A 25,055-nucleotide genomic window follows, 5' to 3' on the forward strand; every position below is an offset into this window, starting at 1 on the left:
AGGTCAACATCGGTGCTTCTAATTTAAAAAGCTTTAACTGCAGGAATGTTTTGACGTACAATTTTGTGCGGTTTTACCTCAATTACACTGTTAGTGTCTTTAGGTCACACCCTTTGATATTTACAAATCTATACTTCATGTTAAGAATCTTACATTTGTGTTCAAAGCTGTACAAAATATACTTATTTTAGTTTCTAATTTTTTCTTTTCATTTGATAACCGCCTCTATTAAGAACAGTAACACTTTTATCTTCTCAAGCCGTCACATGCCTTATGTGTTTTGTTTGCTTGTTGTTTTTTTCCAAAATGTCAGCCATCACTCACTGACTGTATAATCTTTACTATGAGCTTTAATGTTTTGCTGCAGACATGTGGCACTTTTGGCAATATTTCTCTGCTTCCAGACGCCGTAATACTGGATTAAAGCAGACAAATATTCCATATCTACAGCCATTAATATTTAATCTGGTTCGGAAATGCATACCACACTGTGAGAGGTGAAACATCAGGAAATACTGAAATAAAAAAAAAGAACACAGGAGCAACCATCCGGTACATGAAAAATCCATTAACCCACAGCCTGAATGGTATAGATGTAAGAGTAACAGAAGCAAGGTCTGAAACCTACATGTCCTGGTTCACTATTCATTGTTCACCAAGCTGGACTCTTTAGAAATTCACTTCTGTGAATTTGTAAAGCAATATATTGATTGGCTTGATCTCCAGCACCACCGTGGAGGGGGAAAAGAAGATCATAATGTTGTTTGGGAGGAGGAAAAAAAAGTGAGGCTTTAGCACTGACTCGGTTGAATCAGACAAACAAGCGCACATCAGCCACACCGCGCAGAACATGACAGCTCAGGCTGCCCTCCCTCCCCGGAGCCCTTTAACGTGCATTTACTTACATTTATCTACCTTTCTGAAAACAGGCGGAACACATGCGCTCAAATGTTCTCGGTGTTTTCAAGACGGCGAAGTTCTAACTGTTCGCCACAAAACCACTGCGATCTGGCTCCACTGCAAGGAAGAAGAAGAAAAAAAAACAAACAAAAAAACAAAAAACAAAAGACTTACATTCAACGCTCCTAACAGGCACGAAATGTAATCCAGAGGGCAAATGCGGGGGGAAATATGGATGCTCTCGCTGGAAAAGCTTCCCAAAAATAACATTTCTCTCCCACGCTCGTAAGTGGTCCAGGACGGAATCGCCACTACAGAAACCGCTTAGACACACTGAAGCCGCTTCAACGCCATTGCAGGCAGTGGGTGATGCTGCCAGTTGCACAATAGGGGTGTCGGGGCAATTTGGCAGCCCGTCTCACTCAGAGCTTGCTCTCTCGCAGCATTCGCCGGAGGGCAGCGTCCGATCCACATCCACGTCGCGTCCAAGCGCACGAACTCGCCGCGCCGATGAAGAGCGGCGTGGAAATAGAAAGCGTCATGTGACAGGTGCTCAAACCTAAACTGCGGCAATGGTTCGGTCCGATAATCTAGGGGGTGGGGGGAGTTCAGTGAGCCTGCAGTCTGGCATAAATACCAACACACAGCGACTGTAACTTCGCTGGAGGATGAGTGCTCGGTAGACGCTCTGGGTGGCGTGGGGTCAAGGACCACACTGATGCTGGTGGTCCATATGAGAGGGTTCCCAAACGGCGGTGCCGGGGCCAGGAAGTGGTGCCGGGGAAGTTTACAGCTGTTATGTCATGCTGCAGTTCAACTGCCAGAACTTTAAATTTAAACTTAAAGGGATAGTTTGGATTTTATTATTATTATTATTATTATTATTATTATTATTATTATTATTATTATTATTATTATTATTATTATTATTATTATTATTATTATTATTATTATTATTATTATTATTATGTGGGTTCTAAGGGGTTGTGTTAAGTAGTCAGGGTCTTACCTGCAGTACATTACAGTGTGTGTTTTTGATAGTTCAAAGAAACACACAAGTTTAATTGTCAACTAGACTGGATCAGTTTTTCTGCCATACTGAAATGAGCACAATTTGTTTCGCAAAACAAACTCACATTGCGAGGGTAACAGGACAAAACGTGCGATATGAAAAATGACCGTTGTGTTCAACGTTATCCCAGCAAACACGAGTGTGTATTTTTTTTCCGTCATGAGGCATTTCCGTCACAAAGAAGGGCATATTTTGTTTAAGTCAGACTGAATGTGATCAGACCCGCTTGTTCTCGTTACTAAAAGTAAAATTCCAGCAGAATTTTACTTTTCAAAATCACCAAAGATTTTGAACTTTGGTGATGGAAATGCTCTGAATTGTGTGAGTCATTTGACAGACGTAACAAACACAAGTGTTGCACTAATTGCTGATTCAGCGATCTGAATCAGCCGTAGAAAGTTTTAGCAGGATTGATAATGCTTGAAAATAGAACGGTGGAAAAAGACATTTCTGGGCCGCAGCCTCTAGCAACAGGCGGGGGCAGACACCCCTAAAGGGTTGCTATGACTGACATAAATAAATGAATGAATGTTCTTGTGTTGTATGCCAAGGTGTGTTTAATTTATTGAAGAGATCCTAGGCATAACCTTACTCTGAAACTATCCCTGGTCTGATTTGTCATTAGCTTGAATCTTCAGTCAAAACGTCTTTCTCTTTATCCAGATTTAGATACCTGCAGAACCCACATAAGGTTATTACTTGCAAAATAACAACTTTACAGGAACTTACTTCAAATGCTCAAAACTGTTGCACGTTCACATCATATTACTAGTTTCTTCCACTACAACATCATGTTTTAGAGACAAACGTTCAGTTTTAAAAATACCTTCGCTACTCTTAATTTGCTCCTTCAATAGCCACATATTAATAAACTCATAAAATATCAAATTGTTTTTGTTTTAACTAGTCTTTTAAATAACTGGCTCTAAACTCTAAGATTTAAAAGAGGCGTGTTTTGAGTTGAGATAATCATAAATTCTGCATTTTTAGGATTTAAAAGTATGTTTTATTGACATGAGTCAACAATTAAAGTCCAATATAGCTAACAAGCTGCTTTTTTGTTTATGCCCATGAAATTTTTATATATTTTTGGGTCACTAACTGTAAAATGAAACCGTATACGCCCACTGTGACATGATTTCATATAGTTAGAGTTTAGTCCTGAACTAACAACAAACATCTGCCTATGTATGCCTTGATTGTATTGGAAATGACTAGACAGTTCAAATTTGTTTGGGATAAAAACTAAATATAAAGTAATCTCTGACATTAATTCACTCAAATCTCATTATTTCACTAGGTCTGGATTTCTTAACTCTAACAAGCAATGTTTAAGAATTTAGTTTCCAAATAATTTAGGAATATGAATATTGTTTTTCCTCATTCATGCTTAGCGGGATCTATGCAAGTCAGACCTTCCAGCTGGTTGGGTCACACAGCAGTTCACAGACACACCACCTAACGCAGAAAATCATGTGATTAATCACGAGGAAACAGGGAAGCTTTGTCAACACTGAAATGTGTGATTACTTTTACAGACGGTCCAGATTTACTTCAGTGATTCTGTTGCGATAAAATAGAGACCACTGTTAATTTCACATGTACAGACAATCTAACAACGTAACAAGTGCTTATCACTGATTTTAGGTTTTACTCTAAACAATTTAGACAATTAGATATTTTCCGTTAACAGTGCCGGTCTATCACATTGGATACGAATTAAAAAAAAACAAAAAATGTTGACGTTATGTTTTATGTTTTTGAAATAGCTTTCACCATTTAAATTCAATCCAGTTCGGTTTGTTTATACAGCATCAAATCGCAGCAAATGTCAGCACAAGTTACTTTGTGAAAAGCAACCACATAATTCAGTCCCATTATGCAAAGCCCATTACATTTATTGGCTTCATTTAGGTGAGAAACACAACTGTAAACCGGCTGTAAAATTTATAGGATGTAAGACAGTACACACAGTTAGTCACAGAAATAGTTCATTCAGTTTCTTTCTCTAGAAGAGTGAAGCAGTTAAAGGAAGAACGCCAGGATCCAGTGCATCATCTCTAGAATGAGAACATGAACTTAACAGCAACACTTCAGATGTTGTTCTAGAAAAGTATGACAACAATACAGAATGCCAGCCAAGGGGGAAAAAAACCGAAAATAAAGTTATTAGGAGAAACAATGTCAGATAATAAAAAAATTGAGAGTAATAGGAAAGTGTAGTAGAGTTAGGAGAAGTATGTCCTCCACCAGCCTAAGCCTATAACAGCAGAAACACAGAGAAAACTCAGGATAATTTAACCCACTTGCCTGCACATAGGCTGAGAGCTGGTCCCACTTGAGAGGATCCTGATCAGTTAAAGATCTGTCTCTCATTATACTTTTAGACCATTAAACCTGCAGTATGAGAGGGAAGTGCTCTGTTGGGAACAGATGGATAGTCAGATTTCTGATATATGTAGCATCTTGGATCAGGCAGAGACTTTTTGACAATAAAGAATTATATAAAAAATATAAATAACCCAGCATTAGATTAGTTTTTCTACATCACTCTTGGACAGGATAGGTTTATTTTTGGAAGTATTTTGGATCTGAAATTAGAACATAATTTCTATTATAAAATTTTAATGACACATCCTCATCAAATATGAGACCAAGGTTGTTTTTCTGCTTTATTACCAAAGAACAATATAATGCCGTCCTGTGTAAGTGACAGACTAAATAGTTTCTTTTTCAAAGATCAAGAACCTAAGATGACAACTTCTATCCAGTCCGAATTTAAAAGCGCAAAATGTAAAATCATCCAGATTTTTATATTTTCAAGACCTGCCTCTAGTGTCTAGAGAGATACAGTAGATACATTTTTCCCCTATGTGTAGGAAAGTTGAATTTATACATTAAAATCCCAAATCAAGCTTTTTTCCAGCCCAAACATGCGGTAGGCTCACTCCCCTTGATCGGGTGGCTGTGTAACGCCTCCTTTACAAATACAATGATTCTTGTGATGCATTCATACTTGTATAAACACCGGCTGTGTAAGATGTTGCTAAGCAACCTAAAAATAATCTTAAGGGGATAGATGGGAGAAAGCAGCAAATCACCACAGAGCTTTCGCTGCGAAAGCCAAGGATTTAGTATCAAATAAGAATTTATCAAACAGAAGATGTTTATCGCTGCTTTCAAAGAGCAGTCTTAGCGGTGACTGACAACAGGGGAGCATGTGGGGTAAATTAAGGGTCCCAAAGCACATTAGGAAACCATGACCGGGATCCAGCACGGCCCAAAACACGACCATCTGTCTGCTAAGGCGGCCACTGCAGGAGGCTGGGACAGATTGAAGTAGACTTTCAAAACAACCTTTTGCCCTCAGCTGTGCTTGGGGGGGTCAAGCTGTGTGGAGGTGTTGGAGACTGGCTGGCTCTGCCTTCAAATGACCTTTTGTGAATTTGGAGGAAAAACCCAGTGCATTTAAAAGTGAGGGTGTGTCTCACGAGATGTGCTTTATACAACAGAGTAGAACGAGCAGGCATAATGCAACTGAAACTCTTCCTAAGGGTCTTTTAAGTAAAGGCGTGGCGTTTCTTTTTGCTATGCACAACACGTTGTTAGTCCACTACTCACGCGACAACCATCTATTTCCATCCAGATGTTCAGCCAATAAGAAGCGGCGCTGATTCCAGCGAAGGAAGGAGGCGGAGGGAGGAATGCTGCAGGATGCACATTATCATGGCTGTCAAACCTCAGTGACGACAGGATTAAAAAAAACAAAACCCCAAGCATATCTTTCCATGCGAGGTTGACGTGGAGGATTGACACCATGCTCGCTGCAGCTGCCACGGTGTTGCTCGGAACGGGTAGGTGTCGATTTAACCCGACAATCATGTGTCGTTCACGTTTCGTCGTCGATGCTAGTTAGCTGGCTAGTTAGCCCGCTCCCGTTTTAGCTGCTTCGGTCATTTTTTCCAAAAAGGCTGACTGAGGAGGAGACGTGGAAAAATGGCTACCAGCTGACAGCTAGACCGTTAAAGCGGGGCTCTTATGCATCAGAACACAAACAGAACCAGAAAATATTAAGTAGTATGCAGGACATTTTTTATGAAGTCGATAATAATGCTGTTACATCGTTTCAGTCGCTTAACCAATAATTCTAAATGTTCATGTTTTTGATTAATAGTAGTTCAGCTCCTCGAGTTATACTTACAGGTGCATCTCAGTAAATTATCAGACGAGAGTTATTTAGTTTCTCTATTAAAATATGAAACTCACATGACGTATATTGACACATTCGTTTTTTATTTTGGCTTACGGCTCATTAACACCGAATATTGGGTAGAATATTGGCAAACAAAAATGGCTTTTCTTATGGCCATTGAAGTTCTACGAAATCACGGGGAAAGTTGCTTGTCACCGTCCACAAGCCATAAAAGGTAATTGCTAATGGTGGCTGCTCACAGAGTGCTTAGCATTTTGATGGAAAGTTAAGTGGAAGGAAAAAATATGTTGGATACAGGTGTTTAAACAAGAATAATCAAAGTCTTGAGAGGAAGGTGAGAGACAAAAGACAGGCAATATAAAGCCAATATAATACCATGTGTACATTGAGGTTAATGTCTTATGCTGAAATTAAATTAGAACCAGTATTTTCTGAGATGCACCTGGCTTAAAATTAGTCATGACCGCTTGTACCTTTTATACTGGTACTGCTTAGGTGAATACAAAGATTTTCCAGTACCACAATTTTGACAGGAAAAAAGAAACAGGCACAATAAAGAAATATGTAAACATATACAGTATGTTGACTGGCACTGATTAGTTGAATCATATGGTTTAAATATGTGTCCAAGAGGTGAAAGTTTCTTGTTCAAAGTTGCAAAATGCATATAAAGGTGCTAAAATGTGCAATTTTGAATGGAAAAGTGAGTGGTTTCCCACCACCTTTGACCTCAAAATTCAATATGGGTGCTTATACTTAACGAAAGCGGCATAAAAAACGGGGGGGGGGGGTTTCTGATTGTCTGTGATCCAGTAGGTCTTTCACACACATTTTTAGTGAGTATGTTACAGTTCTAAGTACAAAATGCAGGTAAATCCATTGTTATTAACTTGTATTGCTACTAGAAGTTAGCCTGGTGAGCGTCTGTTCCCCTTTTACTTCCGTCCAGTCGTATAATATAGAAACCAATACATAAAAAGTTAATCAATTCTTGCAAAAGCTGCGAGATCTCAGATCAAAACCACAGTGGATAAACATAAAGGAAAATTTAATGTAAAGGCTGTCAAGCAGAAGGTCTCATTAAAAGATGATTACTTGTTGCGATAGTCTAAGGCACAGATTGTAAACATTGGCTGTGTCTGTGTTGACTTATAATAGTGCTGTAACAATAAAACCATTGTTCTACATGAAAACAGTGTTCAGATGCAAACTGCAGCAATTTAGCAGCTTCGTACTGCTTTTCTGGAGGGACTTTTTCATTTTGTGCGCGATTTACATTATAAGTACAGAAAAACGTAAATGTATCCGCAGTTAAGCCGGGCTCATTCCAACCATAACTTAAGCAGGGGTAACAATAACAAAACACTAAATTTAGGATTTCTTGCAAAACTGCTTTTTCTTCTTGTATCTTACAAGCTGTTATGTGTAGGTGGGAGGAACATTATTCCAGAATCTGCTGAGAAAAGCCCCTTTGTTTTATACGTGCTTCTATTTTATTGATCCAGTAGCTTACATTGTGCATGCCCAAGAAGTGACACTCAGAGAGTTTCATGAAGGAAATGTCCATTCGGAGCAGGCCGCGGCTTTGCTGCAAAGACGAACCTTGTACAAAGACGGTGAGTGGGTTTGTGCGGTGGTGCACTTCACTTGAGCCGCTGTCTCATCCCTCCCTGTCATAACACAGTGACAAGTTCAGCCAGCTCCCCTAATAGCTGCATCATTGTTTTTACCTTCCTGCTTCTTCTTTGTTCTTTTTAAATGTTGTCCTTGCTAGAAATTTCATTCTAATTGTGATTAAAAATATACCTACATTTACTCGTTGCTTTAAATAATCGAAAACGAATAATTTTAGAAAAAAATCTGCTTTTACCTTCTTTTTTTTTTAGCGCTCTAGAGGACTGGTCTTTTTGCTTCGTGTCCACTGTTGTCCACAGCCCTGTCCTTCTGCTTGTTGCGAAAGCAGCAAGTTTCACTTCCATGGGTGACTTCAGAATAACAAGTTCAAACTGGTCGTCAGGGGCATGCCAGGGCGTCAGTCGCAAACAGTGGCAATCCTTGTTGGTTCTGCTTTCTTGCTAAGCACCAAAGAAGCACATGAACTCCTCCTGATTCGGCAGACGTGTGCATATGAGGCTCATTTCAGCAGGACAGAAGGACAGGCGCGCTTTTCCTTTCCTCTACCTCAGCCGTCAGCTAGTTAGAGAGCTCTGCTGGCTAAAACCGTCATGGAAGCTCAGAGTTCCTGAGAGGCATGCTATGAGCTGGTGCAAGGTTGGCTAAGAAATGCATTAAATCTGGTTACCTATTTCCATCACTCTCAAGGTCTGTAAGTGATCTACCAGGTTATATTACTGTCAAATACGTCTTTTTTTTTTTAACCTTCTGTTCAAATTTTTTGAACATTTTTCATTATTATTTTTGGGGACAGAGTTTTTTTGGAATCTGTGCCGTATTAAAAGTAATGTCCAACTTGTTCTTTCTCTCGTTTTTTTTCTTCCCAGAATTGAAGCCAGCAGGTACAGATTTCAGTGTACAGTTTAGCATTAACCTTTAATTGGTGATGTATTATACACCTGGGTGACGCGCTGCGATTCATCATCTCGAGAACGCTTGGCAGGCTCACCCTGGCCACAAATAAGCAGATTGAGCGCTATAAGCAGATCCCCAGTGAGGCTAAAGTCACTGATCTTTATTTATGCTGGCTTAAGAAAGGAGGTGAAACACAATCCAAAGGAGACAATACGTTCGACTCATTACCATTGGTTTGGTAGGAGTGTATTTTCTCCTTAGTCATTCCTGTATAGTGAAAGATTTATGTTTGGTTATCTTTTAATCCTATTGAGAGGTGATATGGGTTTGCTAAATTTTCACTTATGTTCTCTGCCTTTCACAAATTTTTACACCACATCCATCCAGCCTCCAGGAGCATACTCTTTCCGGAGTGTCGGAAAGAGGTTCTTTGTATGTTGGGATAGTTGCCGTGGCCCACATGGTCAGGTAATAGAAATAAATCGCCCCCATTCATACTGGATTCTTACTTAGGAACCGGTCTGATGAAATTAAATGAGGTTTTGTTTTTGGTCTTCAGCTAACCCAGATCCTGCTGGCCTGGGCGCAATAGCTGCAGCCAGATGAGCTATTGTGTGGATTAGTCATGCTCAGGTGATTGCTTCAAAAGAGATGTGGTGGACAGAACCTCAGGTTTAGATTTAGAGGCCGCTAAATGCTATTGATTGTATCAAGCTGTGACTGCGCCCCTCGGGACACCAGACATATGGCTGGGTCAGCGTCTGTGTTGCTGTGATTTTGAATTGTAAATGTCCCATTCTGTGTGCATCAATGTTTTCTTTTTTTTTTTTTGGCTCAGTACTATTTTCATAGAGACAGATCAAAATGGACAGCGGCCTTCTAAGTCAGTGGGATACTTGGTAAAAATGAATTTTGATAAAATCCTTTTAAAAAAGGAATTAAAAAAATCTGAGTACATTTACTAATTGAGGGGACGGGGGGATATCCCACGTCAACAAATAATTGCTTTTATAAATTAGCAGTGCCTGAATTACTCAGAGTAATTCTGTAACAATTCACACAAATGATGCTGTGGGTCTTATTTGACTTCCAGCCTCTATGGGACTGCAGGGGGATTATGAACAGTTTAAAAATATATAATATTTAATATATTCTGCCAGGAAATTGAAAACATGTCATGTTTGGCTGTTTCAGCAGAATAATGACCAATAAATAAATAAATATGGCTAACTCAAAAGAGAAATGATTCACCAGACACTGAATCAACCTTCATCACCACCTTCAGTCTAAAAAGCTAAGCTAAGCTAGTCTAAAAGGGTGTGAGCTGAAGAAAAAAATCAATTAAAAATGAGAACATTTTTTATTGTGAGATGATGCTGTTGCAATAAGACATACAGTACATTTGTGTAAAGATTTTAACACATCATTAGCATTATGATACTTGTTAAGAGTATCATAAAGGTTACCCTGTTTGCTTGCTTTTTGTGTGTGAAAATTAATTCCTAATCAAAAAGCGGCATCTCGGTTCAAAGGCAGAACAATGACTGTTGCTACCAGGGGCGTGCAGAGACCTATGGAGGGGCAGGGGCTCAAATTTAAAAAAGGGGCACATTGAACAAAAACTCCATACTACAACATAGCAACAACCCATATTAATCAAGAATCTAATTGGATCCTACTGTATCATTGCCATCATGTGGGGAAATGCAAAGCAAATATAGTCTATATTTTCCCCAACACGTATAAAGTTTCTGTTTCTGCTGCTGACAGTCCTGGAGGGCTGAGCTGATCTGAGACTGTAGCTGTTAAACAGATCAGAGGAGAGAAGGTCAAAGGTTATAAAGTTATGAAATAAGTAAAATTGCTGCCATTTTACTAATTAAGCCCTAATAATATCTATTTAACCTCTAGAACAACCTGGCTGCAGACTGATTTATAGATCCAAAAAGCTCAAAGGGGTTAACTCTATATAATAGTTTGATGTTAGAAGCTCTGAGACCTAGAATTATAAGACTGAGATATCAAGGCAAAGAAAACTCAATAGCTGCTGGTAGGGGCCATTCAGGGGCCATTCAGGGGCCTCCAAACATTCAGGGGCCTCCAAACACTCAGGGGCCTCCAGACATTCAGGGGCCTCCAGACACTCAGGGGCCCCTAGAAATGGTTTAATTGTAACACAGACCATAGATCTAAACCTGTCGCATCATTTATAGAGAATGATGCTACAGGTGCTAAATGGGATTATTATAACAGAAAAACTGTTGAAGAGGAGTAAAAGCTTTTGAATAAAGGAAAAAGTCCACCTAAACAGTATTAGAAATTGCTAAAGACCTAAACCATAGGGTCACTGCAGTTTATTAGATACAATTATACAAAAGGTTAAAAGTAGCTAAAATACTAATGGTTGCATCTAGGCTTCCACTTGCATGTAGAGTTACAGTAATATATTCTATGCAATGTAAAAAACTCATGTAAAACCTAGAATTAGAAAAAGACAGAACCGTTCCCCTATTCCTTCTGATAAAAATGGTGGGTTAATGAAGTCCATACCTTTTATGGTTCCTGAGATATCAACATTTATTTGGAGGCATTGTTTAGCACGGTGACTACAAAAAGTGACAGTGACAGATTGCCATTGATGGGCAGGACCTAAAACATCCACTGTGAAACACGACATTTTATATTGTAATTCTCAATTCTGCCACAGGATGGAGTGGTTTCCCCCCCGGGTCGAAAAATTAATAAAAAGCTGAATATTATAAAATGTATGAAGGTTATGAATACCAAGAGATGTAGCCGGGATTAGGAGAGCAAGCTGAATAATATAAAAGTTGAATGGTGAAAATAGCGCAAAGTATGCAGGAGAAGAAGCGCGGCGAAATTTATGGAGCAACCAGAAAAGTGGAACTTAATATAAAAAAAAATGTGTAGGGCGGTAAAGTGGAGGGACCAATGGTTCCCTGGCTCCCCCTGTTCCGGCGAAGCTGCGCAGGTCACTTCCAGTTCAGACTTGTGGGAAAAATGTATATAGTGCCCACAGATTCTCTTTTTTTTTCATAGCGCATGCTCACTGTGTGCTATTATTACTCCTAGCAACAGTTGTCATGCTGATGACATCATTGTTAGCAGCATGACTTCAAATTATGTCTGTCATGAGGCCCCTTCTAAGGATGCCTCTGTGATGTCATAAAGTCCATATCATGACCAACTGATCAGTTAATTCTCTGGTCAGTCAACACAAAATTCATTTGGACGTTTTGGACCGATAAAGATGGCTGACCAAAGCTCAGAGAGTGACGTTTTCGTGAGACCCAAGGTCTCCTTTTGGAATAAAGTTAAGAAGACTTGCTCCAATAAAGTTCATCCTGGCCATACAACGCCAGATTACCAAAAGAGAAAATTCCTTAGTGATCTTCTGTGGCAAATCATTGAGAAAGTGGCAGATGGTCCAACAATGCATCTTGTCAGAGAAACGTTTTGCGAACAACATCGCAAACTTTTGCTTTTAGTTTATAGAAGAACAGGAAAAGTAAATGTGGATGTTCTTTCAGAAGTGTCAGAGGAACTAAGTGAGAGGATTTTCCAGAGCATTGCGAGAGATGCATTCCACTTCGCTTCTGAACTCAATTTGATTGCGCTTCTTGATTACCCAGAAGGACACGAATTTATTGTGGAAAAATTCAAACGCCACCTGGAGAATCCTGTTCCTCCAAAGAAAATGTTTGCATCTACAAAACAAAAGATCAGAAAGACATTTTTTCCTAATGAGGACTTGTATTCTGCTGAAAATTGCTTGAGTGAGGATTATAGTCAGGCAGGCATGGATCCTGAACGATTTTTGAGGGACGCAAACGAGATGGGTTTCAAACGGGGAACCGAAAATGAAAGGAGACATATGGTGTATTTAATTCTTTGGCGATTGATTTATAAGACGAGTTACAGATCTACTTATGGGGCTTACAAAAAGAAGCACACCGAGCCTGTCCACAGAAGGCTTGCCCCTAGACTCTGGGAGGAAGTAAAGGATATAGATTTTGTCTTTTTTGATGACATGGAAAAAAAAATCTGCAGAGACATCATTCAACTTCTCAGCGGCAATGACGATGTGGTTAAAGAACTGCTGTTCAAGATGATCAAAAGTGACAACCCGATAGTTATTCACAAACTTATACAGTGTTTTAGAAGCACCCTGGCCACTCCTAGAAAAATTCATTTTCAGAAAGACTATCTCAGAAAGGCTTGGAAATGGATTCAACATGCTGTCTGCTGTGGAGACGATTCGGACATTGTTCAAACTCAAGAACCCTTTTACAGTGGACCAGACGTAGAGAAGACCTCAGAGTCAGGACCGGCATCAGAGTCAGGACCGGCATCAGAGTCAGGACCAACCTCAGAGTCAGGACCGGCCTCAGAGTCAGGACCAACCTCAGAGTCAGGACCGGCCTCAGAGTCAGGACCGGCCTCTGAGCCACTACCGACCTCTGAGTCAAGACCGAGCTCTGAGTCAGGACCGAGCTCTGAGTCAGGACCGACCTCCGAGTCTGGACCTGCCTCAGAGTCTGGACCTGCCTCAGAGTCAGGACCGGCCTCAGAGTCAGGACCGGCCTCAGAGTCAGGACCAACCTCAGAGTCAGGACCGGCCTCAGAGTCAGGACCGGCCTCAGAGTCAGGACCGGCCTCAGAGTCAGGACCTACCTCTGAGCCACTACCGACCTCTGAGTCAAGACCGAGCTCTGAGTCAGGACCGAGCTCTGAGTCAGGACCGACCTCCGAGTCTGGACCGAGCTCCGAGTCAAGACCGAGCTCTGAGTCAGGACCGAGCTCTGAGTCAGGACCGACCTCCGAGTCTGGACCTGCCTCAGAGTCTGGACCTGCCTCAGAGTCTGGACCTGCCTCAGAGTCCGGACCTGTCTCCGAGTCAGGACCGAGCTCCGAGTCAGGACCGGCCTCAGAGTCCGGACCTGTCTCCGAGTCAGGACCGAGCTCCGAGTCAGGACCGGCCTCAGAGTCCGGACCTGTCTCCGAGTCAGGACCGAGCTCCGAGTCAGGACCGGCCTCAGAGTCCGGACCTGTCTCCGAGTCAGGACCGACCGCCGAGTCTGGACCGACCTCAGAGTCAGGACCGGCCTCAGAGTCAGGACCTGCCTCAGAGTTCGGACCTGTCTCCAAGTCCGGACCTGTCTCCGAATCAGGAGCTGCCTCAGGGTCACTACCGAGCTCTGAGTCAGGACTGGCCTCAGAGTCAGGACCGACTTCTGAGTCAGGACCAACCGCCGAGTCTGGACCGGCCTCAGAGTCCGGACCTGCCTCCGAGTCCGGACCTGCCTCCGAGTCGGGACCGGCCTCAGAGTCAGGACCGGCTTCTGAGTCAGGACAAAACTCCGACTCAGGACCTGCCCCTGAGTCGGAACCTGCCTCCGAGTTGGGACCCGCCTCTGAGTCAGGACCTGCCTCTGACTCGTGACCGTCCTCTGAGTCGGGACCTGTATCTGAGTCCCTCTGTGTCAGGAACACATCTGACAAGGACCCGACAGAGACACAGGTGACACTAAATACACCAGAGTTAATCAGGGAACGAGACACACCTGGGAACAATCAAATTGAGGACAGGACAGCACAGCCACTCAAAGACACAGAAACACAACATAAACACACAAAGAACTCAAATCACAACAGTACCACCCCCTTCAAGGGCGGCTACCAGACGCCCAAAACAAATCTGAAACGAAAAGCACAACAATGGTGGGAGGAGGGGCGCTGGATGGGGGGGGGGCAGAATCCAAAAATCAACACAAAACGACCCACCAGAGTGGGCGGAGGCAAGAGTCCAAACACAAAACCAGAAAGCAACCCAACAGTGTGGGCGGAGATGCAGGAGGAGGGCCGTCGTAGGAGGTCCGGCGGCGCTGAAGGCGGGACCCACGGAGGAGATCCAGCGGCCGTTCACTGCGCTGAGGCCGGTCGCTCGGAGGCGGTGGAGAGGAGTCCCTGGTGCCACCCGGAGGCGATGGTGAGGAGTCTCTGGTGCCATACGGAAGCTGCGGAGAGGACTCTCTGGTGCCGTACGGAGGCGGCGGTGAGGAGTCCCTGGTGCCGCCCGGAGGCGACGGCGAGGAGTCTCTGGTGCCGTACGGAAGCTGCGGATAGGAGTCTCTGGTGCCGTACGGAGGCGGCGGTGAGGAGTCCCTGGTGCCAGATGGAGGCAGCGGAGAGGAGTATCTGGTGCCGCCTGGAGGCGGCAGCGAGGAGTCTCTGGTGTCGGCCGGAGGCGGCAGCGAGGATTCTCTGGTGCCGCCCAGAGGTGGCGAGGATTCCCTGGTGCCGCCCGGAGTCAGAGGAGAGGAGTCTCTGGTTTCTGCCTGGAGGCGGCAAGGAGTCTCTGGTGCTGCTCCGAGGAGTCTCTGGTGCCGCCGGGAGACGGCGGCGATTAGTCTCTGGTGCTGCCCGGAGGCGGCGGCGAGGAATCTCTGGTGCCGCTAGGAGGTGGCGGCGAGGAGTCTGGTGCCGGACAGAGGCGGCGGAGAGGAGTCTCTGGTGCCGCCGGGGACTAGGGAGGAGCAACCACAGGCAAGGATTCGGGAGGAGCTCTAGGGGAAGACTCAGAGGGATCACTGGGACTTCTAGGGGATGACGAGGGAACACGGGGACCACGAGGGGGAAGAAACTCTTGAGAAACACTGAGAACACTAGAAGGAGATGAGGCAACACTGGGGGGAAACAAAGAATCACTAGAGTGCGACGAAGGAACACTGGGAGCACTAGGGGACTCGGAGGAAGCACTAGGAGACGACAAAGGAACACAGGGACCACTAGGGGACGAGGGAACACTAGGTGGCGACAAAGGGTCACTAGGGAGCGACAAAGGGTCACTAGGGGCACTAGGAAGCTCGAAGAGGATCCAAAGGATTGTTTCCTCTGATCTATCCATCTATATAGATATATAGATATCTACAGATGTGTAAATATCTATCTATCTATCTATCTATCTATCTATCTATCTATCTATCTATCTATCTATCTATCTATCTATCTATCTATCTATCTATCTATCTATCTATCTATCTATCTATCTATCTAGATATATGGTGAACAATTTACATAAATTGTAAATTGTTCTTATAAACATAAATAAATAAATAAATATATATATATATATATATATATATATATATATATATATAAGTCTATATAAATCTACCTATCTAGATAGATAGATTTATATAGATTTATACATTCATATATATATATATATATAAATCTATGTATCTAGATAGATAGATTTATATATATATTTATTTATGTATATATATATATATATATATATATATATATATATATATATATATATATATATATATATATATACCTATGTATGGCTTTTAAGATCAATTTACAATTTATGTAAATTGTTACCCATATATCTAGATAGATAGATAGATAGAGATCTATAGATCTGTCTATCTAGCTATAGATAGATACATAGATTTATATATATTGTATATATGTATATATAAATCTATATCAATCTATCGATATAGATTGATATAGATTTATCAATCTATATCAATCTAGATCTATCTATCTAGATAGATTGATATAGATTTATATATATATATATTTATTTCCAGCCCAGATCCTGTCAGCAGAGACTTTAACCTGCCTGGTAGAAACGTTAAGGAGAAGCAGAGCGAACAGTCAGTAGGTGGTACCACCCGGTACCAGATGGTACCGGGGCTTTGAGCTGTGTTGCGACTCGCGGTGACAGTAGGTACCGTGTCTTATATCAGGATGTCTGATATAAAGACAGATATTCTTTATATCTGTCGGTGGACCGACTCAAGCTGCCTGTAGCGAACCGGTCTTCTAGCAGAATGATGAAGTTAAAGTCAGAAGTTTCTCTGCAGCTGAAACATTTCTGTGTTTAGGGGTGAGGCGAGGGTTGTCCTGCTATTGCAAGGACAATTATAAAAATATAAATAGAAACAGTTTTTCTAACGTCAGCATCAGACCTACGTTTTTACTCACAAACCAGTGTATGAAAAAATATTCTTGCCCATAATTTGATAGTTAGAGGACACAGATCCGCCCTCCTCCTCCTCACCATGGACCCGGAGTCGGAATAACATGGAGGCTCTGAGAGTCATTATTAGACTGAGGGCAGCCAGACTAGTTTATTTTTACTAAATTATTATATTTAGCTAAATATTATTGCTGAGGGGCATAAACAGGCCATCTGACATACAGATTAAAAATAAAAAAATTAAAAAAAATCTTTTTTGAAACCCCCCCCAAAAACTCAAAAAGGGCACTAGGGCATCAAGGATAAAAAGGGCAGGCCCTAAACCTCTCTTTGCCCCCCTCCCTCTACACGTGCCTGGTTGCTACACTGATCACTTCAAAATGCAAGTTGTGGTTTGAATCTACAAAAGGATTTCTTAAATAAGAGCCTAAAAAAATTTAAATATGCAGCATTTCGCCAGTGGGAATTAATAAGGAGCTTTTTTCCAGCTGTGCAGTGCATCTTGAATTTGTCTGTCTGGAAGCTAGAGAAGCTCAAATCTGGTTTGTGGCCCCTAACCTTCACTTTACAGCACATTTCTCCGGTCCCCCAGCTCCTTCCTCATCCTCCTCCTCTTCTTAGCTCTCCACTCAGTCTCCCATGGTGATTAAAAATTGAGTTTCCACCTGCTGTGGTACAGAGGAGAAGAAAAAAAAGTGAGATTATGAAAATCATGCGGCAAAAGGTTAAAAGGTTGAGCCAAAAGGAAGGCTGCTGAGGAGAAAAACAACAATTAGCATACTCAGAAATCCTTCAAATGTAATACTTTTTTTTAATGTGCTGACTAATAAGTAGTTTTTTTTTAAGTTTTGTGGGTCTAATCTCAAAGCATAAAATGATCCAGTGCACTCTGGATGGATTCTTATTGCTGCTTTTTAGTAGTTTTCTTCACTTACTTTCCCTTTCTATAAATTCCCTAGTATGCATGCAGAGAAGAAGCGTTAACAATTTGCTCGGCTAAGAGGAACTAACCTCCATGTTCTTTGAAATGTGTTTTTCAGTCGTCACCATCTTGTCAAGATCCCACGCAGACCGTAATGTCTATCCATCAGCTGGAGTGTTGTTTGTCCACGTGCTGGAGAGAGAGCACTTCAAAGGAGAGTTTCCTCCTTACCCCAAATCAGGTACAACACAAACATTCACAACCTAGAGATGCACCAAAAATGTCAGCCAGTGATGAGAATCTGTTGATTTTCATCTTGATCGGAACAAACGGTTGTGAACACAGTAATCAGACAGCACACTGATAGAGAAAAAAGACGGGGAAATATGATGCAGAAGCACCAAAGGTTGGGAATTGAACCCCAAACTGTGTAGAGCACAGTTTGGGGTTCCAGATCAATGAACACAGCAGCAACACTCTTTGATGTAGATGCTGTTACTAAGCGAAGAAGACTCAAGGTTTGCCATTTTATCTGCATCTTTAATATGATACCAAAACTAAAATATGAGCTCCTTATTTTGTGGTTGCTTTAATATATTAGCGAAACCTTGTTTTGTAGCGACTACTTGCTCAGACAAACGTGATTCCAACAACCGCTAATGACAGATGGCGTCGAAAAGAGAATCACGAGTACTGTTTTTATTTCTTTTTGTATTCCAATTGGTACATCAGCTGATTACAGCTGAAATGTTTGGGTTTTTATCTCCAGTTTCACTAGAGAGGGATTCTCTGCTGGCTTCAGCCACATGTCTGCTATTCGTCTGGTCGGTCTAAATGCTCATTATGGAATTGGCTCTGACCCAAAGCAAATCCCAGCAGCAGCAGTCATCATTAAACAGACTTCTTCCCAGGTGATGCCAGCAATGATCCGATCACCTTCAACACCAACCTGAAGGGCTTCCCCGACAGACCCGGCTGGCTGCGCTACATCCAGAGGACTCCTCACGGCGACGGCGTGCTCTATGGTTCCCCCACTGCAGAGCACGTTGGCAAGCCTACTGTGATAGAGGTGAGCGACTCAGAGTTTCTCTAATACTACGCGTGCCGTTTTCAGACCTGAATTCTTTTATGTGTTTTCTGATCAGTCTTGTCGGCCCATAAGCTAACGTTGAATTTCCATTCCCAAAAGGCTTAGCGTGTCGAGCACGGCTCATGTACGTCTCTATACGGCGCCTTACATCCTGCATCGAGCTCAGCTCCGTCCTGGGAGCTCCAGCCATCTAAGCTACACTGATCTGGGCTTAAACTTTCACCTCTGTGTTGCAGATTACCGCCTATAACAGACGCACGTTTGAGACGGCGCGGCACAACCTGGTCATCAACATCATGGCAACAGAAGGTAAGAGGCGCCACTATGAATGATTAGAGCTAGTAGAGGTGAGACTTAAAAGTTTTGCTAATTAATTAATGGCACATTTGGTATTATAAAACAGGATGAAAAAGAAGGCCTTTGAACATTTTCATTGCCTACAGATATCAAATCTCTCTTTAAAGAATAGTAATCTTATTTTATTTTTTGTTTTAATAATCGGAGAGCAAAAGGTGCTTCTGAGAGGATTTTTTTCCCTTCTTTTCAGAATTTGAACCATAAAAAGCTAAATCTATGCCACTCGAGAAGTTCTGTGTAGAACATATTTATAGACAAAGAAGGTTGTTTTTTTTTTTTATCTTACATGCAAAATGTGTATATATTTTTGAACAGTTTTGGCTTAATTACTTTTCTGAGGTTGTTGTTCCTTCAACAAATGGCTGTTTTTAAGAGTCTTTATATTCCAGCTAATGATTAAATGATTACTGGTTGGCGATTATTTCAATCGATTAATCGTGCTTAATTGTTTCAGCTCTCTTGGTCTGACAGTTACATTTCTGGGACTAACTGTTCTGTTATTGCTTATTGTCCAGAAACTTGTTTTACTTATGCAGGTAGTACAACATATTTTTCTGCTCTGCTGGATCTCCTAATTTGCCTGAAATGATGCAATAACTTCCTGTAATGATGCTTGTCCCATTTATTTTAGTAGTAGTTTTAATAGGAAATACAAATGACTTGCAAAGATCATTTTATAACTGAATGGTTTTCAATCCAAAGGTCTACAAAAGTGATGCTATTTGCTTCTTACTATGCAGCTCATTATGCAAAGGAATAATAACGTTCGGTTTCAAGCGAAATGCGGTCCATTGGAAGGCAGCAGATGCTCCTCTGGGAGCACATCTGTGTGTTGCCCGGCTTGTTGCCCGGCCGCGGCGCATGCATTAAATTGTAAACCAATGAAGGGGGTTACATTCAGCAGCTGTTTGCTGCCTTGGTGTGACATCACTCTTTGTGCAGCGTGATGTCATCTGCCATCTGGCGCCAGAAGGAGTCCAAAACCTGAAAACTCACCAGGAGCTCCAGGGTCTAATCTGCATCGCCGGCGTTTCATTGAGCCCGCCTCTTGCTTGTCCTCCTCCCTGTGTTTGTGTTCAGAGTTCCCGCTGCCTTACCAGGCTGAGTTTTACATCAAAAACATGAACGTGGAGGAGATGCTGGCCAGCGAGGTGCTGGGAGACTTTCTGGGCGCCGTGAAGAACGTGTGGCAGCCCGAGCGGCTCAACGCTATCAACATCACGTCGGCGCTGGACCGCGGCGGCCGGGTGCCCCTGCCTATCAACAACCTAAAGGAAGGGTGAGGATCTGAACTTGGATTTGCATCATTAACTTTGAGATGCGCTCCATGTCTACGAGGTTTAATTCTTCAGAAGATACTTTTCCCCAGCAGCCTCTTATCCTGTCTAAGCCAACAAATTCTCAGCCCACTCGCTCCTCTTTGACATTTTATTTAATTGGGGCTTTGAGGATCGCTCAGTTCCCTGTGAATCAGATAAAAACACCTCACCATCTGCACTGTCAAGACACTCAGCTTGTTAAGTTGGGAGGGAAGCCCACATGACCTGCTGTGAGCTGTACATCAAAGATTGATGCTAATGTGTCGGAAGATGAAAGCATGTAGGAGAAAACTCAGAGGAGCAGGAGTGCTTTATTACAAGCCTCCTTATAAACATAGAAAATAAGTCTTGTCTTCTCGTTTCTTCCCTTCTCCTTTCTTCTCTCCTCCCCTCCTCAGTGTGTATGTGATGGTCGGCGCTGACGTTCCCTTCTCGTCGTGCCTGCGGGAGGTGGAGAACCCACATAACCAGCTGCGCTGCAGCCAGGAGATGGAGCCTGTCATCAGCTGTGACAAGAAATTCAGAGCTCAGTTTCACATCGACTGGTGTAAGATCTCCCTGGTGAGGACACACCGGCGTTAATCTGCCATGACACCAAAATGCCACCTAACAAAACGATAACAGGCTGCAAAAACACAAAATCCCACTAAATATTTTTGGCTTAGTTTCTAGTGCAAATATGTTATTACACTTGAAATAGGACAAAACTAACTTACAAGTAATTTTTCAGCAGGATATAGGACTTAATGTTTTAAGTCAATGATTACTTAATATTGATAAAAAGTACTAATTATAAATGGAACAAGGCATTTTCCACTATTATAAGTAAACAAGTACTTTTTCATCAATATTAAGAATTAATGACTTGCAACAAGCTCTTATCTCTTGCTGAAAAGTTACTTGTAAGTTTGTTTTATTGTTGTTTAAAATATAAGAAGATATTTTTTACTAGAAAACTAGATCAAAAATACTTGGCAGGATTTTGTGTTTTTGCAGAGTTTTGCCACTCGCCACATCCTTGGGAAGGATGTGTTACCAGAGATGTGGGGACTGGTTGTTTGTCATGTTTAATTCTCCCCCCCCCCCCTACTGAATATATACACTCAAATTAAAAAGTTTGACTTTTCAAAATGCTGTTTGAAAAACAGAAAAATATATGATCAGACATTCCAGTATCTGTGGAAACCGCTGTAATTCATCACATCAGCCACACTGTATCAACTAAAACTTACCGCTGAGTTTCTGTTCTAGGTCGATATCAACAAAGTGGTTCCAGTGTACGTTTCCCGCCCAGATCCGGGCACAGGAATCCTGCCCGAGTTCGGAGAGTACAACCCCCCGTCGGAGTCTCTGAGGAGCCCAGACTACTTCTTTGACTTCCTGGTGACGCTGGCCGTTCCGTCCGCCGTGGCCCTCGTCCTCTTCTTCATCCTCGGCTACACTATGTGCTGCAGGCGGGAGGGGGTGTAAGTGTGCACGGCCTTGCATTTGTTTTTGCACTAATACCGTCCCAAAGACGTTCAAAAAAAAGTCGCGATCGGGTTTCTGAAAAATCCTAGAGTCAAATGAGAAATGGGAATGAAGGGTCCAGATAGGGGCAGGTTGATTAGACAAAAATCAAATCTTGACTGAAAGCTGCAGCTTGTCATTACCATCTGATATTGTGATCCATTTATATTAAGTTTCTCATTACTTTATGTGATTTTTGTTGTTGTTGCTTCTCAATCCATTGAAAGTCATTTATTCGTGTTGTTTCATCATTTACAGGCTGGAAGAGAAGCGCCCCGTTTGTTCACTCAGTGTTCCACTCCATTTCCACTTCCACTCTGACTTAATGCAACACTTCATTCACTTGTGTCTAGATGTTGCTTCAACTATTAATATTAGTATTTAATTCATCCATTTTGTTTTGTTTCTAGGGAAAAAAGAAACATGCAAACACCAGCGTAAGTGTTTTACCTCTCCTGTGGTTTTTTTTTCCCCTTTATGTTTTTGGGCTGTTTCTGTTCCCTCTCTTTAGTTATTGTTTTGTTATTTCTGTTGTCACTTATGGCTGTTCATTTCCATTCATATGCTCATCTGTGTGTTGCCATCCATTCATTTAATGGGCTGCTGAAAATTAATGACCCGCTGTAGGGAGTTAGGGGTAGTAAGACTTCAATAATTCAACACGAGCAATTTTGTCAAACAAAATAAAATCCTCCTCTGCATTCTCCAGATTAGGGTGGGCGTTCTGTTTATTTTGTGCATGAACACAAATGAAGTGCAGGATGAGAAAACTTTCACCATGCCATACACAAAGTAACACACTGCAACAAATATTCACCGCTTCTCTGTTCTCCAGCATCCAGCTGGTTCACCACAGCTCCATCCAGAAGTCCACCAAGGAGCTGCGGGGGATGTCCAAGAACCGTGAGATCTCCTGGCCTCTGTCCACCCTGCCCGTCTTCAACCCGGTCAGCGGGGAGGTGGTGCCCCCCATTCACCCCGACAACTACGAGACCACCAGCATGCCTCTCATGCAGACACAGGCGTGAGTGAAGGGATGTGCTTGGAGTCGTGCTTGTTCAGTCACTACACAGACGTCAAGTTTATAGGAGTCATACTAAAGCTTTACATATTTTTACATGCTTAGATGTATTTTATGCGATTGTCAAGCACAAAGTCCTTTTCTTTCCAATTCATAATTATGCACTACTTAAATTTGTCTTTGTAATCCGACAAAAAGAGAAAAGGCTGTGATGCATTTTGTAGACAATAATAGTATAAAGTGTGAAAAAACCCCCAAAAAACATAATCACTGGAAAAAATTGCATGATTTACCCTATTGTCTGTTTTTGTCTTCAGGAATCTGCAGAATCAGATTACAATACCACAGCAGAGGCCATCAGGTTAGTATGCTCATAGGCGTCATAAAATGCAGTCTGTTACTCAGACAGACATAACAGCAAACTACACACGGCTCATTCTGCATGCAACTGCATGTTTGTTGTGCTGTTTGAGCATCCCTAATCACACCATGTCAAAACTCGTCAACCTTATTTGAAAATGTAACAAAAGTGACAACACTCTACCAGAAACTTTACAAATAACTAATGTCCCAAATTGAGGGTTTTACCAAACATCTCTAGCAAAAGTGGCACTGTTTGAATGTACTTATATCGAGTGAGACATCAAATGTTTAAGGTGTAAAAAGTAGCTAAAAATAAAATGAGGAAAACTGAAACAGTAAAAGATTTTTCTGAATTCTGACTAGACAAGTCTAAGCATTCAAATTTAATCTTACACACACACTGCCACAGTGTTTCTCTTTAGCAGCAAATAAAAGCCACTTCATTTGATTTCCTTAAGATTATTTAAATAATCACGTTATATCTGCTTCCTAGATACGTATGGGTCAGTGGATGTACTTAGAATATTTCCTAAACAAAGAAACAAAACACATTTTGGAGAAGAATCCTCAGTTTGTCACCCTTATGATGACGGTGTGTGAGCGCCCTCTAGTGAGCATGACAATCAGCTGCATGATGCACTAACCAACTGCTCTCTGTTTACTGCTAACAAAGGAGATAATTATGTCATGTCAACATTTCGAAGACTGGAGGTAGGTGCAATTATGTTGAGATGATTGTGTCATTTTAATAGTTTTCCTTGGATTGTACAGGATTTTTTTTCCACCTAGTTATGGGCCAGTATGAAATTGTCATGGTATGATAACCTGATATATCACCGGTAAGATTTTGCACAAAATGTACCAAATTTTATAGTCGTAGAATTGAGCTGTTCTTCTCTTTAGAGAAGTGGAACAGTATGCTTTTAATTAAGAGAAAATTTATACTTTTTCTGACATTTCACTGAAAGGATTTAAAATTACCGAAATGTGAATTTTAGCATTTTTAAAAACTGTTTAACCTGGGCCATACTGTGATAACCCACCCATACATAATCTGATTGATCTCTTAAGAGTGCAGCAGGATGTAACAACATTTTTCTGATATCTATCCCAGGTAAATGGTATCCCTGAGGAAAGGAAGGTGGCTGAAGCCCTTAACCTATGACCAGAACCGCCAGTGTAGAAACTGCCTTCAATCTGTCTGGGTTTTTTTTGTGTGTGTGTTTTCTAACATTTGTGCCAAACTAGGGCTGCATGATATTAACAAGTCATGTATCTGCCATATTATTGCCGAATACTGCAACAGTGATGTCAGTGGCGGTTAATGCATCTCTTTTTCCACTCATGATGCTTCCAACTGTGTAACCTTTAGCATCTTAGGCACAACCCTCTATGTCAGGTGTTGATGTCTACTTCAGCGACACTCCATCCAACAGATGAGTGGGTTGCTGGCATGCAAAGTGTTAATTCACGACACATGGGCATTGTGAGAACATCGCACACAATATTTGAACTATTTTGCATTCCCGGTCATCAACCTGCATGTCTCACATGGAAGGTTTCGGTCACATATCATTCCTGGTTGGTGAGAATCTGTAACAGAGGAGTAGCAGATCCATAAGATGTGTATATGTTAAACATATGGACCTCAGAGAAAATGGAGTTTGTAATGTGTCAATTTTATGTAATGTCTAAGTTGGTAATAAATTCTTTATAAAATATTTTATGGTTTTGACCAAT

At 41.8% G+C, this 25,055-nt stretch overlaps 2 protein-coding genes across 11 annotated transcripts in view; one reads left to right on the forward strand and one right to left on the reverse strand.

Moving 5' to 3' along the window:
• The window catches only part of ppp1r9a (protein phosphatase 1 regulatory subunit 9A), a 55,944-nt gene extending 47,441 nt beyond the window's left edge, over positions 1-8,503 (reverse strand). For 5 of the 8 annotated variants that reach the window (XM_023344824.1, XM_014470141.2, XM_023344825.1 and 2 more), the window contains exon 1: positions 1,075-1,446. The gene's annotated coding sequence lies outside the window, so the exon portion shown is untranslated. Of the gene's footprint in view, positions 1-905; positions 1,025-1,074; positions 1,447-5,593; positions 5,677-8,055 lie in introns of those variants that run through there. The other 3 variants (XM_023344821.1, XM_023344823.1, XM_014470140.2) reach the window with 3 other exon arrangements.
• Positions 5,662-25,038, forward strand: sgce (sarcoglycan epsilon). Of its 3 annotated transcripts, XM_023344827.1 has the most exons (12): positions 5,662-5,826; positions 17,775-17,897; positions 18,568-18,725; positions 18,983-19,055; positions 20,184-20,382; positions 20,821-20,983; positions 21,674-21,888; positions 22,342-22,368; positions 22,767-22,955; positions 23,270-23,313; positions 23,989-24,026; positions 24,430-25,038. In XM_023344827.1, exons 1-12 carry the CDS (start codon positions 5,790-5,792, stop codon positions 24,478-24,480), a joined length of 1,317 nt encoding a protein of 438 aa, XP_023200595.1. In that variant the 5' UTR covers positions 5,662-5,789; the 3' UTR covers positions 24,481-25,038. The 3 variants fall into 3 exon arrangements, with proteins under 3 accessions (XP_023200595.1, XP_023200596.1, XP_023200597.1); XM_023344828.1 differs by lacking the exon at positions 22,342-22,368; XM_023344829.1 differs by lacking the exon at positions 23,989-24,026 and having other exon boundaries at positions 5,663-5,826.
• The last annotated feature ends 17 nt before the right edge of the window (positions 25,039-25,055 follow it).

Source organism: Xiphophorus maculatus, chromosome 13, assembly GCF_002775205.1.
Source record: "Xiphophorus maculatus strain JP 163 A chromosome 13, X_maculatus-5.0-male, whole genome shotgun sequence".
NCBI lineage: Eukaryota > Metazoa > Chordata > Actinopteri > Cyprinodontiformes > Poeciliidae > Xiphophorus > Xiphophorus maculatus.